The sequence below is a fragment of the Colias croceus genome, chromosome 23 (assembly GCF_905220415.1).
Source record: "Colias croceus chromosome 23, ilColCroc2.1".
Classification (NCBI taxonomy): Eukaryota; Metazoa; Arthropoda; class Insecta; order Lepidoptera; family Pieridae; genus Colias; species Colias croceus.
The window spans coordinates 3,668,923-3,688,954 of NC_059559.1; the positions used below are offsets into that span (position 1 = coordinate 3,668,923).

Genomic DNA, 20,032 nt, shown 5'->3' on the forward strand with positions numbered 1-20,032 from the left:
TAAGAAAAGCTTTTCTTTTCCCTAAAAAATTTAAAATATCCAAAGCTCTATTTACTTATTACTAAAGTAGTTAAATGATTCTTCAATCACGAAACTTTATTAAAACTTTTACAATTTAGTGGATATTTGAATAGGTATTTGACTTGCAAAAAGTTGCAGTATAAAACATACGATTGTGTGTTGGCCGCGTAGGTTGGCCGGGACATATTATAGTGTTTGATAAATTATTAACTGTTTTGTAACTCATTCGTCGCTATAAATTAATATGAAATTATAAATCATAATTGTTTTGTTTATTCAATTTATGCTATGTGCATTATATTGCTATACTTTTTCTTAAAATTGACCTGCATTAAGCATGAAAAAACTTAAAACAAGATCAATAACTACCACAATAACTACTAAATGGAAGGATTTTAAAAATAACAATATTCTTATTTTTTTGTCCTACTAGCACATGGCAATGTTATCCTGAACTGTCACAAATAATTTCCATGCAATGGAGGTTATGTTTCGCAATCCATTTCCAGATTCCATTCAAAAACACATTTAATGTTAAAAAAAAATTCAATAACCCACCGCTGCGATGGGCTGTAAATTGTAAAAATAGATTAACAACTACCCTATTCCTTTCTTGTTGAAACCCTAGCATGTCGGCGTTCCGATTTAAAATTTTCCTGAAAGATATTGCAGTACGTAGATTTTTGAATGCATGGACGCGCAATTACCTCGTAAATACAGTTGTGAAGAGATTCAAACGTGACAGAGCGGTGAGAGAAGTGTTACAGTGTTTCAAGCAAGTGATATTAAAACCACGAAGGACGTTATTGCTATCTGCTACGGCTGTTTGTAAAGGTCGTGGATCGTTTAATTGTGATCAAGGAATAACTGATGATGAATTACAGGTAACTTAATTTCGTCATGTGCTATCGGAACTTTTTTACAGATAAATAAAAATCCAGTCTAGTACTACGCATTCGGAATAATTATGAATCATGTTTTATGTTTTATTTCTGTACAATTTTTAACCGACTTCAAAAAAAAGGAGGAGGTTATCAATTTGGCCAGTATATTTTTTTTTTTTTTTTTATGTATGTACACCGATTACTCCGAGGTTTCTGAACCGATTTACGTGATTCTTTTTTTGTTCGATGCGGGATGGTGTCGAATTGGTCCCATAAAAATTTTATTCGGATAGGCCCAGTAGTTTTTATTTTATGAGCATTTTTGTCTGTAGGTATTTGTAAATTTTGCAACTGCAAGTTTGAAGTCGGTTGTTTTTAACGCAGTTATCACTTGTATAGAATACAGATCTAATATCAAATTTGCATAATTTTTAAGTAGCTTTAGCCCACAGATTTGCCTGAATATCCTGTAACCTAGCTTCCAAATTAACTTTACAACAAATTTGGACAGTAGGTTTCAAATATGTATAAAAATGCACACTACAAACATTAGAAGGATGGAAAAGAACAAGGAAATTGCTTAGTTTACAGAATTGCAATTCTGATGTTATATAAAATTACAATATATATTGCATTTCATGCTGTAGATGCAAAAATAAATTAGAGTTTATGCTACAGTCAAGTGTTATTTTCCATTGTTATATCATCCTGTTTCTTTGAATTCATTATTTGTTGCTCAATTCTTTTAGAGTTTCTTCAGCTACAAGGTTATTACTTCTGTTAAGTTGTTTTATATAAAACTATAAAATAATGTCCATAATTATGATCTATTCAATAACTATTGTCAATTGTCATGTTAATTTTATTATATAGAAAACAATAAAACTATGCTATCAGTTATCACAATTCAAAAGTAGTTCTGGAGTCTAATTTTTCGATTTTCAAAAATTCTTAACTCAAAAACTAGATTTCCTACAAGTGAAATTTCAGATTTAGATTACATAGGACAATAATTGTAGCTAACCAAAATTTACGACTCAACTCGACGTCTGATAAAGTTTGGCAAGTATTGGCATATGCATTTCCATGCTGCAACTGTGAAATTTTACTCTCAATGTGGCTAAAAATGTTTCACTTCATGAAAGAACCAAGTCGAAAGAAGTATCCTATTAAATAAAACTCTACTATGTAACAAGTGTCATATTCCTTAAAAGCTGATGTTTTTTTCCATCATAAATATCTTTAATCCATACTAATATTATAAATGCGAAAGTAACTCTGTCTGTCTGTTACTCAATCACGCCTAAACTACTGAACCAATTTTCTTGAAATTTGGTATGGAGATATTTTGATACCCGAGAAAGGACATAGGCTACTTTTTATCCCGGGAAAATGACGCAATCCCGGAAATCCAACGGGAACGGGAACCATGCGGGTTTTTCTTTGACTGCGCGGGCGAAGCCGCGGGCGGAAACCTAGTATAATATAAATATTAATACAAATATATTATTACAGAGCCTCCTATCAGAGTTGGATGATCTACAGAAACTGGCAAAGCTGACAATATATTGTACGAGCTGCGGAAAACGACTCCTAATAGACAAGAAACAAAATGGCGTTTCATATTGTGTGTGAGTAATTAATATATTATAGCTAGTTTTAATTTTAATAAACACTAGCGGTCCGCCCCGGCTTCGCCCGTGTTACATAAATATGTTTTTAACTGACTTCAAAAAAAGGAGGAGGTTATCAATTCGGCCGGTATGTTTTTTTTTTATGTATGTACACCAATTACTCCGAGGTTTCTGAACCGATTTACGTGATTCTTTTTTTGTTCGATGCGGGATGGTGTCGAATTGGTCCCATAAAAATTTTATTCGGATAGGCCCAGTAGTTTTTATTTTATGGGCATTTTTGCAAGTGCAAGTTTGAAGTCGGTTATTTTTAACGCAGTTATCACTTGTCTCTACATAAGAACCATCCTCGTACTTCAAGGAATATAATAAAAAAAGAATTATCGAAATCGGTTTAGCCATTCACACGTGATGCCGTGACAACGCGAAACGGGTTTCATTTTTAAAATTGAAAAGAATTTTTATTTATAATTAAGAGCTGACCCAACAGACTGTCTTGACTTAGTTACTATGTATACTAATATACAAAGCTGAAGAGTTTGTTTTTTTGAATGTGCTAATCTCAGGAACAACTGGTCTGGTTTGAAAAAATCTTTCTGAGTTAGATAGCCCATTTCTTGAGGAAGGCCGTATGCTATATCATCACGCTTATGGGTAAAACCACAGAGCACTGGGCACAGCTTGTTACGTTTACGCACTCAAAATTTCACGAGAATTGGTCAAATAGTTTCGGCGTATTTAACTTCAATCACGGCAACCCAAGAATTTTGAAAATAAGAAGATAATAAAAAAAAAAAAATGCGCGAAGGCTCAGTTCGAACTGAAACAAGGCATATATCAAACTAGCTGTGCTGTGCGGTTTTACTCACATTGCTCAGCTCCTGTATGTCTAAGCGTGATGATATCACTATCACTACATAGTATAATAAAACAAAGTCGCTTTCTCTGTCCCTATTTCCCTATGTCCCTTTGTGTGCTTAAATCTTTAAAACTACGCAACGGATTTTGATGCTGTTTTTTTTAATAGATAGAGTGATTCAAGAGGAAGGTTTTAGTTTATAATTTATTAGGTTTTAGACTAACGTAAGCTAGTAGCGTATAACTAAAAACAATGTTTTTCACCAGATGTAAGGACTCAAAACCGGCTCAAAATTCATCAGACGGCTGGGTTCCGTATATCGAGGCTAACGACGTCATCATTTGGAGGAAAGAGTACAAACCGGGCCAAGGGCTATATGCATATAAAGGTTAGTAATTTTGTGTTGTGTGTATCTATCCTCAAAAACTTTCACATTCAAAATATTAGTAGGACATGTTCATTGTTCATACTAAATGACCCGGCAAACATTCTTCTTTACCTTGTACCTTGCTTTACCTCCCTTCCTCCACAACCTTAATTGCTTATGGGTATAAAATAAGAGCGTGTGTGCCGAGCACACGTGTCAGAAGTGAAACTTCTTTGGCAAGATTCAAAAATACCAAAATCATCGCCTTACTCCATGACATGACGGAATTGCCTTGACGTGATCTTGAAATTTTATAATTTTACAAATAAAAAAAAATGTTAACTACCTAAGGCTGGTTGCAGAGCTTCACCGACCATCAGTGCGTACGCCAGTCGCGTTTGTCATATGTATGGAAATACGCGTGCGTATGGTCGGTCTAGCTATGAACGGTTATATGAATTTCCATACATAATATGACAAGCGCGACTGACGTACGCGCTGATGGTAGGTCAAGCTCTGCAACCGGTCTAATATCTATCGAATATACATAATGTGTAAGTTCATAATTCGGTCCTAAAAACGGCTCCGGCATACACTTTGTTAATTTTCAATCACGTCGGATAAATATGTGTGAAATCGCGATCTGCATGTTAATTATAATGTAACAACAATATCACTACAGGTACAGTGTCATTGTATAATATTCCACTAGCTTATCTTATATCGATAATGCAATGACCTTGGTCTAGACTCTAAACTAAGAGTAAGGTCATGATGTAACACAATAAAACGAGTATAGAATTAAATGGTTTAAGAGTTATATAAATTAGATTTGTTGTGTAGAATGTTGTTGAGATAATAATAGGTATTAATTAATGGTGTACTAATCCTACTAATATTATAAATGCGAAAGTTTGTGAGGATGTGTGTGTAACACACACACACATCCTCATCCTTACTCTTTCAAGCAAATACAACTGAACCGATTACAATGAAATTAAGCACCCATATAGAGGGTAACTTGGATTAACACATAGGATAGGTTTTATCCCGGAAATTCCGCGGGAACGGGAACTATGCGGGGTTTTATCTGAAAACGCGGTCGAAGTCGCGGGCGGAAACCTAGTTGCTTATAAAGGAATGAATTGGAAAATAAATAAATTTGTACTGCAGTATTATAATGGTATCTTTTTCTAACATTTCTGGATAGGTCAAAGTGTTTTTTTGATTATTTATAAAACGCAGGTTCGTATTTTTGTCTGTTCTATTTCACAAATTCATTAAAAGTGATATTAAAAATATTGGCAAAAAATTAAACATAAAAGTATAATTAACGATCTCTTGCGCTTAAGATACACAACTCATACTTAAATCAATACATATTTCGATTTTTCCTTTGGTTTTAAAATAATATTAAACAATAATAAATCTAGAATAGTATTATCATTCGTATATATATTATTAGATATATTATAATGAAGACTTTTTATGCTTTTGTTTGTTTGTAGATGTATCTACACGCAATTTGAATTTTATTTTCAAATTATAATATACCAAGCATTGAACATGGTTCAATTGTAGATCTTCCATTAATACTCTTATCTTACGATTCAATAGTAATCCTACACAATATGATAAAAATCTATCTATCCGGTTATTTTCGATATTGGCCTTTGAAGGAAGCCATTCATATTAACCACAATATTTACATCCATACTAATATTATAAATGCGAAAGTAACTCTGTCTGTCTGTCTGTCTGTTACTCAATCACGACTAAACTACTGAACCAATTTGCATGAAATTTGGTATGGAGATATTTTGATACCCGAGAAAGGACATAGGCTACCTTTTATTGCGAAATATGTACCACGGGCGAACCCGGGGCGGACCACTAGTATTTTATATATCTATGTGGGTAATAAAAAAAATTGGTATAGGTAAACCAGAATCTGATGGCAATTAGGGAAATCAAAATTTTGAGTGTGCAACCCTAGGGAAAATGGACTGAACGATCTTGATACTGCTTATTTTTTAGTTTGTTCTCAATATCATTAGTCACATTACATAAGTGGACAATACTGTACTTAATAATGAGATATCCACTTAATATTATGTAGGTACATACTTACATGTATAATATACATATTACTTTTACACAGGTAATACATATTATTATTTACACATACCTATATTTGTATGTTCATTATCATTATGCCATGTGAAAATATCGATAGAAAACTAAACTGCTTATAATTTTTTATAAAATAAAATAAAAGTAAAATAAAACTATGTTTATTTTCGTAAGTATTAACAAATACACACATTATAAAATTGACTTGGACAGCTTGGACTTGACGAATAGCCGTATTGGAAACTCCTGTAATAAGTTTTCATAAAATTATATTCCAATCAACAAACAATATTATAGTTACCTACATAATATAATATTTTTTAATTAAAAGTATCAAAGCGGGTAAGTCCAATTTACCAATAAAATCTTCTAAATTGAAAATTGTGATGTGATTGACCCTTCTTCATCAAATATTTTTCTATACACATTATAAACAACACCTCTTGCTTGTGATCACAGCGGCTTTTTCGACATTTTCGAAGATTTTTTAGACAAAATCCTAAAAATTATTTATCAACTGCAAAAAAGACAAATAATTTGACAACCAATTTGATAGTTGTCAAATAAGTTGCCACATGAAAATCTTTTATTTCTTAAATATAAATATGATTCTGATTCTGATCCATCAGATTCTGGTAGACCTATAATATAGGTAATCGTTATTTTAGGTTTTATTTCGTAAATAATTAAAATTTACTTGTCATGAAATTTTTTAAACGTTTGAATACATTCACTTTTAAATTTCAAAAATTGTGAAACGAAACGCAAACCGCCATTTTTAAATCTAGGTTTTGACAGAATTTTGCAAATTGCACTTGACAGTTGACACTTGACAGTTAAGTTCAGACATCAGATCAAGAAGCTTATATCTAATACACTGGAGATTGCACTATGAACGTTGACTTGTCACGGGAAGGTATGACCTTGAATGACGCCTGGTTGTTTTTTTGTCCCTTTCACACCTAACTTGGCAAGTTGGTGTGAAAGGGATGAAGGAACAGCCAGGCGTCATTCAAGGTCATACCTTCCCGTGACAAGTCAACGTTCATAGTGCAATCTCCAGTGTATTAGATATAAGCTTCTTGCATCAGATTCATAATTATAATTATTCCGTTGACCGTTGTTTGATGTTTCATGTTTCGTGCTTAGGTAGCTGTACGTGAAATGTGCTTTTGATTTTAATTGTAATTTGCGGATTTTTGAAGACTTGCTTATATTTTTGGACTTTGGAATGGTGTCTGACCTTCGTATACGCATTGGACGCTGCTCGTAAGATTCCATATCTTTGTTTCCCTAACAAAAGAAACTCAACGCGGCTCAAGAAGTTTTTACACTTATTTTATATTGTGTCAATTTTCCCACAGGACTACGGTTACTACAATTTTATAGATGATTTAAAATTTGTCAAATTCATTGTATTAAAATCAGTTTCTTTCAACAAACTTACAATGTCGGGTCTCAATTCAACTGTATTGTTTAGTAGGTAGGTACAACAAATCTTTCGACTGCTTCAACCGATAAACATAATATTTTTTGTGGTCCATTTAGATTTGGTTAAGTTCTTTCACTTCGAAGGTGGTTTAATTTTTTTTTAATCTATACAAATATTATAAAGCTGAAGAGTTTGTTTGTCTGTTTGAACGCGCTAATCTCAGGAACTACTGGTCCGATTTGATAAATTCTTTCGGTATTAGATATCCCATTTATCATCATGCTGAGAACAACAGGAGCGGAGCAATGCGTGTGAAACCGCGGAGAACAGCTAGTTAAAAATAAAATATTAACAAGTTATTTATTTTTAATTACTTTTTTACAGTATACGGCCGCTACACAGATGTCTCGGCGAGCGATTTCGCAGCCGTCCAACTCGATGGCGCGTACCGGAAGGCCTGGGATAGTGCAGTGGCGGCATTGTCTATAGTGCAGCGGGGAGCCCACGGGTTGGCTGATCAGGCGGTACTGCATTGGGAGGTTTTGTGGCCAGTAAGTATATTATATCAAACTAGATTTCCGCCCGTGGCTTCGCCCGCATTTGCAAAGGAAAACCCGCATAGTTCCCGTTCCCGTGGGATTTCCGGGATAAAAACTATCCTATGTGTTAATCCAAGTTACCCTCTATATGTGTGCCAAATTTCATTGTAATCGGTTTAGTAGTTTTAACGTGAAAGAGTAACAAACATCCATACATCCATACTTACAAACTTTCGCCTTTATAATATACTAGCTTTCCGCCCGCGGCTTCGCCCGCGTTTTCAAAGAAAAACCCGCATAGTTCCCGTTCCCGTGGGATTTCAGGGATAAAACCTAGCCTATGTTACTCGTGGATAATGTAGCTTTCGAATGGTGAAAGAATTTTTCAAATCTGCCAAGTAGTTTCGGAGCCTATTCAATTCATACAAACAAACAAACAAACAAAAAATCAAACCTTTCCTCTTTATAATATTTGTATAGATATTAGATTTATTCCTAAATACTGTGTTAACTGTGCTTACAGTGTTTCTCTTGGACAGTGTTGTTGCCTGTGAGTGTGTATATCTATATCATATCCCCGCTAATTACCCTGTAAATTGACTTCTACCTTTGAGAGAGATGGTTTCATATTCACCTGACTCTGACTGTAAATAAGATTATTAAAATGATTCTTAAAATATAAATATTACATGTAACAAAATATGTTCTTGTAGAATTTTCTAAGTAACCTAACTCTTACTTGAACAAAATACTCACTGAATGCATCATCAATGTTATCTTCCAAATGTGAGTGTTTTTAGATAGTGTTATTGAAATTAAAAACGACGTGTGGCACTCGGGGACTGCCGCGGTAAAGCTATTGCATGCTATGCCTTCAAGCCACACCTCCGCCCGTCGGAGTGGGGAGCGTGAGGTTTTTTCGTTACGGAATTTCTCGATTCGGTCCCCGCGCTCAAGGCCCGCCATAGAAGCTATGCAATAGCTTAAAAATGTGTACATTCACATTTTTGATTTATATAATACTAGCGGTCCGCCCCGGCTTCGCCCCTGGTACATATTTTGCAATGAAAAGTAGCCTATGTCCTTTCTCGGGTATCAAAATATCTCCATACCAAATTTCATGCAAATTGGTTCAGTAGTGTTTAGGCGTGATTAAGTAACAGACAGACAAACAGAGTTACTTTCGCATTTATAATATTAGTAGGGATTATGTGTCATTAAAAACCTTAATATATAATGTAAATTATATTGCTGTGATTATAAAAATATTATATTTAAGTCCCTATCCATTTTATGACTTTTATTTATTTAGTTTTTAATTTTATAATACACAGTAGTATACTTTTTATTTATTTTTTTTGTTTCCTATGTACAAACAAATGTTATATCATTTTTCATTTCTCACCAGAGACTATTCGCGAACCGCGACTACGTGTACGTGCGGCGGCACAAGGAGTTCGATATCTCCCTCAAACAGAACCAACCGGACGCGCAACCCGCGTTCACGAGTGTACACGCGAAAACGAAGCGAAGGGCGCACGAGAGTGATACCGTTGAGAATGGGAATAAGGTGAGAGTATTTAGTACAACATAGTATAAAGCAAAATCGTTTCCCACTGTCTGTTTGTCTATCTCTAATGCATGCTTCGATATTTAGTACAATGCAACGTATTTAGATTCGGTTATTTTTAATAGTAAGGGTGGATAATTAAGTTATATATTACACTAGCTGCTCTGCGCGGTTTCACCCCCGTGGCTCCAGTCCTGTTGGTCGTATCGTGATGATACATACCCTATAGCCTTCCTCGATAAATGAGCTATCTAACACCGAAAGAATTTTTCAAATCGGACGAGTAGTTCCAGAGATTAGCGCGTTCAAACAAATAAATAAATAAACTCTTCAGCTTTATAATATTAGTATAGATATTACTAGCTTTCCGCCCGCATCTTCGCCCGCTTTATCTAATACCTAATAAATTATATTATACTAAAACTTTCCTCTTGAATCACTCTGTCTATTAAAACAATCCGCATCAAAATCCGTTGTGTAGTTTTAAAGATTTAAGCATACAAAGGGACATAGGGACAGAGAGAGCGACTTTGTTTTATACTATGTAGTGATGTAACATTGAAATGTAGATATCGCCTAATTTATTATTAATTTTTGTGAATGTAGTGTTCATCTGTAATAGTTGTGCATAATAATGTGTAAATCCTATTGTTACTATTTAACGAGAATGATACATATGTAACAACTGGTGATGAACCTTTTTAATAAAAAAAAAAAAAAAAAAAAAAGGTTGAAATCGATTATTGAGCGAAAATTGAGAAAACTCAGCGTCGTGGCCACAGTGAAATTGCCACATAGCGCATACTCGTATTTTCTAGTTTTTATCGCACCAACGAAGTATCGCAGACAGACAGGCAACATTTGTAAAAAATGCTACTTTGGTATATCAACTGTATGCATTTTGGGTGTTATTTTTATAGATACTCCAGTTTTTATTTATATTGATGATGTTTAATTTATAATAATTTATTTGCAGTTATACATAATAGTATCAAAGTCGTGCGAACACCCCGACGTGCCGGAGACGAAACATGCTATTCGAGTTACCGAATATTGGAGTCACATGGTCGTTAAGAGCTTGAACGGTGTTGATAAGGTTAGATTTTGAATCGAATCAAAATTAAAATCATTTATTTGCAACTAGCTGTGCTCCGCGGTTTTACCCGCATTGCTCCGCTCCTGTTGGTCTTAGCGAGACGATATATAGCCTATAGCCTTATTCGATAAATGGGCTATCTGACACTGAAAGAATTTTTCAAATCGGACCAGTAGTTCCCGAGATTGGCGCGTGCAAACAAACAAACAAACTCTTCAGCTTTATATTATAAGTATAGTATAGATTAAACATGGTATTAAGATAGTGTAAACATTTATCAAGAAACAACAAAAAATTCTGTTGAATTCCATAACTTTCTGTAGGGGATTTTGCTTCAATGATTGCAACATTTTTACTGTTTCGTATCCAAAAAAAATCTTTTTTACGTTGTTCTAGGGCCGATTTTAAAATTGACATAATCATATACACATCTATGACTGCGATAAAGTGATCTATTAAAAAAAATCCCATCAAAATCCGTTTCGTAGTTTTAAAGATTTAAGCATACAAAAGGACATAAGGACAGAGAAAGCGACTTTGTTTTATACTATGTAGTGATAGTGAAGAATGTATTGGATAAAATAATTTATTTTTTAAAACCTTCATTTTCCTCTTCATCAATTTCTCTATTTTTCAAAACAATCAATCGTTTTGTACATACATACATAAAATGTGCTAGTTTTGATGTGAGTTTTATTAAAATCCATATGTTGTTGGCATTGATTAAAAAACTCACATCAACACAGTCAAGCACTGTCATTATCATTTTTTTTTAAATGCACTTTCCAGGCATTGGAGATGAAATAATCTTCTATATAAAAATAAGTCGGGTTTTCCTTCCTGACGCTATAACTCCAGAATGCACGAACCGATTTCCACGGTTTTGCATTCGTTGGAAAGGTCTCGGTCTCCGTGAGGTTTATAGCAAAGAAAAGGTGTCTCTGGTGGCGAAACGGAGTTCGCCCGGTTTGCTAGTCATTTATAATGGTCGCCATTGTCTCAACACATGTTATTACATTTTTATTTACATAAATGAAATAAGGCGTTTTTATTGTTACAGTCTTTGAAGGATGTGAATATGTGTATGGGTTCTTTGCTGGGACTTTCTATCAAAAATGATTTTTGGCAGTCTGAGCAGTTATTATTTCGAAGTTTGTTGAATATACACACACATATACACAAGCTTGCCCTTCTGATGTCACGAAGTCCACGGCTTCGACTGCATCAGCCAGTAACTGTTCAATATTGTCCGTGTCAATGATTTTACTCACATTTTCGGCCAAATTTGCGGAATTTGGGACTTAATAAAACTTGAAAAATTATATTAAGTATATATGTATAATGAAGCTGAGTCATCTTCACTATTTTTTTCTTTACCCTGTGTGCGGCAAATTTGATATTATCGCCGTTTTGATGCCGGACACAAATTGTTCTATTGTTGGGTTGTTGTTGCAACCACAGTTGTACCTGACGCAGCCAAATAAGTTTTCTAAAACATCTTGATTTAAGCGACGTGTGGGAAGGCTGTTCACACCTAATTTTTGCAAATTTTTCCACAACCTTTCTATACCATTTAAAGTTTGAATCAGGGATGTAACGGAGGTAGTTTTATCGGAACCGAAATCGGAATCGGAGTTTTCAAATTTGGTTTATCGGAATCGGAATCGAAATCGGAATCGAAATCGGAGGCAGGGTCAGTTTGCTTAAGGACAAATAAAACATGATTTATAGTCAATTCTTTTCATTTTTATTTTTTATTATAAAATATAAAATAAAAAACAATTACTGTGAAAAAAATTGGCATAATTCCAAATGAACAAAAGATAAAATTAATGAATTTAAAGTTTAATTAAAATTAAAACCCAAAGTAGCGTGTTACATTTGGTGACATTACAATAAATGAACAATAGCTAAAGCAAAGTAAATCAAAATGGACTCCAAAAGTAATGTATTGTACTTTATGAACAAAAGCTTTGATGCTTTGTCCCCATCCAATCTATTTCTTAAAGAGTCGTAAATTAGGTCAGCACCACTAAAAAGTTGTTCGCTAGCTACCGAGCCCGGTGGACATGACAAATATTGCCGGGCAATTGATTGTAGGGGCTGGAATTTTGTACAACTGGACTTAGGTTTCATTATCCCACACAAAAACAGATCACTTTCATTGATAATAAGCCGCAAAAATCAAAACAATTATCTATAACCTATAAACGTGTCTGGGCGTAACAAATAATAACAAGTGAAAAAATAATTGATGATAGAGTGCACGTAGTGGGGGTCGGGGATTCCCCGCGCGACATGAATGAACCTGTTCGGCACAGGCCGTCGCGCGCCGCCCGCTTTGTTTCGTTCGACCTCCGATTAACATCCGATACAAAAGTATCGGAACCGAAGTCGGAACCGAAAGTGTAATAATAATCGGAAGTTCCGACTTAACGGAACCGGAATCGAAGCTCCGTTACATCTCTGGTTTGAATCCATCCATTTTGAGATGGAGGGTTTGTTTTACTCCCCACATATTTCATGGATGAAATAAATTGCCTCGTCTCAGAGAACAACTGGAAACGAGGACTTCTTGCAGTTAGGTTTGTGGAGTATTTTTTTCCCCTGCGCAAGTCCTTGCTGTCTGGATTAACAGCATCGAAGAGCTCTGCGAATTTTTTCAAAAATAGTGACATTTTTTATACCTTTGCCCTGTAAGTTAGGAGAACATTCATAACTGTCATTCTATCTGCAGTTATCGTATGTGGGAAGTAAAATGCAATGGGCTGTTTCCACCTTTTTCTTATCCCAGAAAGCATAATACAAGAGCTTTTGTGGCATTTTCAATTGTTCTGCCATGATTGCCGTAGTCTTGAAAGCCAAGTATTTGGTCTTGTCTTGTGTCATAGTATAAATGTTTCCGAATTGACATTTCATCAAATGATAAAATAGCAATGTTTTCCTCATCTGTCTGTTTTTCAGATATTTTCTTAAGGCCAGCAAATACATGTTCATTAATGCCTGGTTTAAGTGGCACTCGGTTCAGCATTTTATTCAAAACTAGCTCACCACCCGGGGCTTCGCCCGCTTTGTCTAAAACCTAATAAATTATATACTAAAACCTACCTCTTGAATCACTCTATCTATTAAAAAAAAAACCGCATCGAAATCCGTTGCCTAGTTTTAAAGATTTGAACATACAAAGGGACATAGGGATATAAGGACAGAGAAAGCGACTTTGTTTTATACTATGTAGTGATGCTTACATGGCAAAGCAAACATTCTTCTCAGGAGTCTATAGCATGCCGGTGATTTTTTATAGCTAAGCAAGCACTAAAGCCATAATTTTTGCTCAACTGTGTATCGTCTTCCTTTTGATTTTTTGGACAATTTTTCAGCTGGCTCTGTAGCAATCGAGCAAAAGAACTGCTGATATTTGGGTCAAGTAATTTATGCACATTTTCATTTTCTGCAATTGTCTGAATCTTATTAATGCCCGTTTTGTTTTATAATTGTCCTTTTAGCCTCCTTATTTCTTTAAGTTTTTTTTTGGCAAATCCTATATAATTTCACTTCTCTGAGGGTCATTTCAGCTACTTTACCAACATTCAAATCTTTTAAAATATCTCTACATTTTGTTATAGCAGTGTGCTGCTCAACTTTGTCTGACTTTGACCTTTTCGAAGGTGCATTCTGAAACAACACATTTCTTTATATGAGGCTGTTCTGATATATTAGGCAGGTTGCAGAGCTTCACCGACCATCAGTGCGTACGTCAGTCGCGCTTGTCATATGTATGGAAATTCATAAAACCGTTCATAGCTAGACCGACCATACGCACGCGTATTTCCATACTTATGACAAGCGCGACTTTATTTTTTTATTCTATACACTAGAAAAAAATGACTTGATTATGTTGCACTAATTCAGTTTTATTTTGACTGTCCTAAGATTAGAAAATTCGACTTTATTCAGATCCTAGAAGTTAATTACTTCAATATGAAACTAATATTTTTTGTTCAAAATAAAAAATCACTCATCTCAAAGTAAAAGTTAAAATAAAAAATTATTCTGTATTTACCTGTACGTTGAGTGTGAATATTTTCAGTTTGTTGCAATGACACATTCGGCATTAGTGTAGATGATTGACATACATTCTGTAATTAATACTTTAATTGTAAGTTAAAGTTTAAAAAAAAAGTTGTATTACAAATTAAAAAAAATAAATAAAATCAGTATTTACCTCTTTGTTATCACACGATGAAGACATACTTAGAATTTCCGTTTGTGGTTGTGTTGAAATTACTACACTCGTAGAAGGCTGATTATTATTAACTTGTGACAAAGGCATTCTTGTTGTTGGTGTTCCTGGCTTTGTTAACTGTAAAATATTCTGTAATTAATAGTATTGGATAAACCTGTTTTACAATGTACTGTATGCTGTTATTAGAAAGATTGTGTCTTACAGTATGGTAGGTTAGCAAGTTCACTGACTGAAATATTGTCATCACAAGTAATAGGAGCATAAGTAGACGTAGAACCCAATGAACCAAAAAAGCTGTCTTATGTCGAAGTTTTCTTGTAAAGTTCAGTTTTGAGTTTGTGGTGCTTTGTTTCACCATGCTGTTTAATCTGCCATGAGATACATTTTAAGTACCACATAGCATGCAAATCAAATCAGCCAAAAATTTCATTGAATAAAAAGTAAAACAACAAAAGATGCAACAATTTAACATAACCTAAAATATATAACCTGGCGAATGCCACTTTTCCCCACAGAAAATGTTATGTTACATGGTTTACATTTAGCATTATAAATATTTTGGGGATCTTCAGTAATCCAGTCATACTCTCTTTCCCACGCCGGTTTATTTTTTGGAGTCTTTTTGGGTATTTTTTTAACTCCAATGTTTGACCGCCTCCTTGGTACAGTGGTTGACGCGTAGAACCGAGGGGTCTTGGGATCGATTCCCGGTGGAGACGAAGAAACAGGTCTCGGCCTGGCAGGACACAGAAGGCTGATCACCTACTTGTCCCTAAATAAAATCGATCAGTGAAACAGATGTATAATGCATCTGCCCCTTACCCCACTAGGGGACATGGGACTTCACTTACTTAACTTGAATGTTTGAAAAAGTTTCTTCATATCAGCCTTTATTAAGGTCTGTGAGGCCGAGATATTTAATTCCGCTGATGGAGCTTCAATATTTCTTTAATGAAAACATTCTGTTTTGAGTTCATTGCCATTCACGTCTTCATGATAAAATTCTGAAAATTCGATGCATTTTTTGTTCAATTCGTTAGATTCGATTGTCGTTAATTGACAAAGAAAACTAAATCAGCTATCTTATGTTATCAACGTGTCTATTATGGAAATGAAAGTATCTATACGAAATTTTTGCTTGCCTCTCAACTGGAGACTCTTATGTTTGTAATCACTACTTTGAATACCATTTAATACATCATTTTGTACTGACGCTCCAATAGCAGTTGATGTTTTAGTTTGTTCAATTTCTTGTTTTAATAAATTCGTTAGTGGTATAACTAAACTAGCTGTGACATATTTATCGGCACTCAAATCTTCTGTTACTACAGAAGACTACAGAAGAGTAGAGGTAAGAAACAGTAGTTTTAAATGGACCGTTACTAAATCACGCAAATTAATTGCGAAGTAGCTACCATATCAGGTACATTATTCTTAGTTCTGGATGCTAATACTTTTGCGACAATTGAAGACAATTCGAGGAATCGTTCCATCATGTCCAGACATGAGTTCCAGCGAGTACTAACTGCTTGAATGAGCATCAATATTTGGCCTTCTTTCTTTCCTTCTGCTAGTTGCTCAGATCTTAATTGATCAGAAGCACTAACTGAGTGTTTAAAATAGGTCACAATAGATTTTATTTGATCAGCTAAGTTTGAAAAGCTTTCATTTTTTTTTAAAACCCCATCTAAGATCAAATTTATAGTGTGTGCAACACAAGGAATCCTCTTCTTCGCTAAAAATAAGTTTACAGCAGCAACCATGTTGCTACCACTGTCGGTTGAGAAATTTACAATTTGCGATTTATCAATAGAAAACTCTCTCATTATATTTTCAAAACAATATTTGATATATTCTCCTGTATGTCCCTGAAAAGTTACAGTATGATAACAGTAAACATACTTGATGTAATATATCTTAATACCTAAAAAAAAAAAAACTCGAAAAGACAGATTGAAAGATATTTTACCACTGTCATGTAATGGGCAGTAAGAGAACAGCAGTTGAGACTCGCATCAGCAAAATTCAGGAAGTGAATTGTAACGATTAGAAAACTTCTCGTGGAGTTGACCTTGTTTCTTGTAAATGATTAACTAGTCTTTTGTTGTACTATATCTTTGTTCTATTAGATCAGTCACCAAAAATAAACAATTGTTTGTAATAAGCATTAAATTTCAAAAGCATATTATAAGAAATAATAATATCGATATTTTATCAACAGTCCTAATGATCAGTATCTGGAATTTTTTCTTTTGCAGCCATTTCATACATATCAAAACTATTACGTGCGTTATTGATATAACTGGATCAGAGATTCGTAAAGTTTTGTCACAACGTCCATTGTCATAGTCCTATTCTGCAGTGTGAATGTTTCTTAATGTTCATAATCTGTAATCATCATTCATGTTATCATCATTGGCCATTTGCGTCTATTTCAGACGATTTTTGTAGTCAATATGGGGTATACAGTATACTCCATTTCTTGTGATGGCTATGTTATATTATGTAACCCAATACGCGATGAACAGATGTGCCCACATTTAGGACACTTGATTTCTCCTAGAACGGAGATTGGTCGTTGTTTTTGGGCGTGTCGTTTCCCTCTGTTTTCTGCCAGTTTTGAAAATAAATTATTTATTTGCACAAAATCTTTTAACAAATTGAAGTGACCCCAGGATTTTTTAATTGTGAGCGCCATCTTACGTAATCTTGCCATTTAGATAATAATAATGACAAATATAGTTTATTTCTTATCCTTTTTTTCATAGACATATAAATTATAAGTTTGTTGACAAAACAAAAGTATAAGTGGCACCCGTTTTAGGCTCACATTACTTAAAAAACACAAAACTTCTGCTAACATATTATACAAATATGAAAAAAAATTATGTATTTACTATATGAAATATAATTATAAATACGTATAATATTTATAATCCTATTTGGGTTAAATTAAATCTGTTCTGCTCTCATCGCAATGCATGAGAATCCTGTATCTGCCTCGAAAATGTTACAGCAAAGCTTAAATGATGTCTCAGTGTGGCTGAAAGACTGGAGAATAAAAGCCAATGAAACGAAATCGGTGCAAGTGACATTTACCCTTAGACGCGATACTTGGTCCACCCGTTCAACTTAACGGAATAACAATTCCTCAGTCAGAAGATGTGCGTTATTTGGGTATTTACTTGGACAGACGTCTTACATGGAAGAAACATATATTTACAAAAAGGAAAGCTCTTAGTGTACAATTTCGCAAATTGTACTGGCTTTTGGCACGTAAATCTGGCCTTTCACTGAACAACAAACTTCTTTTGTACAAGTCTATCCTCAAACCAATTTGGTCATATGGAGTTGAACTTTGGGGTACCGCTGCTCACTCTAATCTGGAAATTATACAACGTTTCCAGTCAAAAATACTTCGTATCATATCTGGGGCCCCGTGGTTCATTAGCAATTGTCATCTTCACCGTGACTTGTTTGTTCCAACTGTTAAAGAGGAAATTCTCAAGAAACTTAAGACATATAAATGCCGTATAAAAAATCACCCCAACGTACTTGTCTGGAACATGATGGAGCCCACTCGCACTTTTAAGCGCATAAAACGGAGAGCCCCTCAAGACCTCCTTCCACCGTAGAATCAGACTCACCATGATTATAGAAAATATTATATGGAGACGCCACTGGGCGTTTGCCATGCATGCCAACATTAAAACTTTTAACCACCAGCTTAATGCTTAATAAGGCAGATTGCAGGTTTAGAGGAGATTAAAAAAAAAAAAAAAAAAAATTAAAACGTTTTTTTAAAACGTTTCCTTGTCGTGAAATGTATTGCCCAGTCTTTCTGTAATCATGTAGTATTTATTATTCAAAGGACTTGGGAAGATAAGAACAAGAATAGAAATGAAACTACATCACAGTAATGGAATAACGTCATTTTTCGATTTTCTGTTTACTGCTAATTCATAATATAGATTATAGATGTATTATATCTTCTTTATGTTTATTAAATTTGTTTCGGTTATAATTATAACATTTATTACTTGGCATTATAACATAACATGCCCATTTTTCCTCCATTTTTTTTCAATTTCCTTGCTCATTTTGCAAGATATGTGTCGCAGAAAGAGAATATTATAGTGATGTGGACTGTATGATATTTTTGAAAGGAAATAAGCGCACATTTACGAATGTTGTGACCTTATTAGACAGTTTTGCAGTTGTTTATGGAGTATGGATGTGTTTGTATAATGGGTCTTTTTACGTACCAATGTGAGTATAATTAAATTCATTACGTTGCAAGATTAATTTTAATTGTAAAGTATGTATGTTGATGTCGTTGTCACATGTGGAAAACGGTCCGTTTTCAATACAACGTTATCGTTGATTCCTATCAATTTGATTACAGTTCAGTTGATTTTGGAGTCACAAAGACCAATTTATTATTCTACTAATTATTTTTCTCAAATAAATATCCACATTGGGGATACAATCGAATGGTGTAATGTTACAACTTTGTCTTGTATTATTTGAAAACGGATGAACGTACAACATCTATTACACATATTTTTAATCAGGATTAATGCGATGAATACAGTTTTCGCTATAGCTTCTTTTCATCATTGGATATATGTACTTTTTTTATGACATTAAACTTTTTGCCGCGATATCCGGCCTCTGTGTAAATTTAGAAGGCCATAAATCATGTCTAATTGCACTTCATCTGATAGTCAATTATCTGGCAGTAGTGATATTTTCTGTCTCTTCTGACACGAGTTGTATTGATCATTTGTGTTCTATAGCTTAAGTTTTATAATAACTTTTAATTTACCACGCACTTTCCCCCTCTTTGACGGTGCATTTACATTAAACGAATGCTCATTCTTATTCTAACCCCACTATGTCAAATTCTTTTAGTGTAAACAGGCATAACGCATTCTTTCGTTGTTCTTAGTGCGTGCGAAAATATTGCAATGTTCTTCCACTGAATACGAGCTTTTGTTTACACTAAAAGATCACGAAATAATGCTTTAACTCTAGCCCGGGGGGTCTCACTTTAAAAAATAAGTTTAGGTATGTTTCGCGCCGTTGCCGACTGATTCGGCAGTCGAGCGCGAGAGCTATAGAGTTAGCCATTATATTTTATGCCTAATGTTGACTTTTGTTATGAGCGAACCTTCTGTACGTAGTACCTTTATATATTCTGTGCTCTAGCTCTATGTTCGTTTGATGTAAATGCACCGTTTAACTTCGC

The 20,032-nt window shown here is 34.3% G+C and overlaps 1 protein-coding gene across 1 annotated transcript in view; it reads left to right on the forward strand.

The window, feature by feature from the left end:
• The first annotated feature begins 489 nt into the window (after positions 1-489).
• Positions 490-20,032, forward strand: part of LOC123702171 (stAR-related lipid transfer protein 7, mitochondrial-like) — a 47,372-nt gene continuing 27,829 nt past the window's right edge. The window contains exons 1-6 of the mRNA XM_045649846.1: positions 490-905; positions 2,421-2,536; positions 3,665-3,786; positions 7,715-7,881; positions 9,278-9,439; positions 10,416-10,535. Coding sequence (XP_045505802.1) covers positions 651-905; positions 2,421-2,536; positions 3,665-3,786; positions 7,715-7,881; positions 9,278-9,439; positions 10,416-10,535 — 942 coding nt within the window. The 5' untranslated portion in view covers positions 490-650. The remainder of the gene's footprint in view (positions 906-2,420; positions 2,537-3,664; positions 3,787-7,714; positions 7,882-9,277; positions 9,440-10,415; positions 10,536-20,032) is intronic.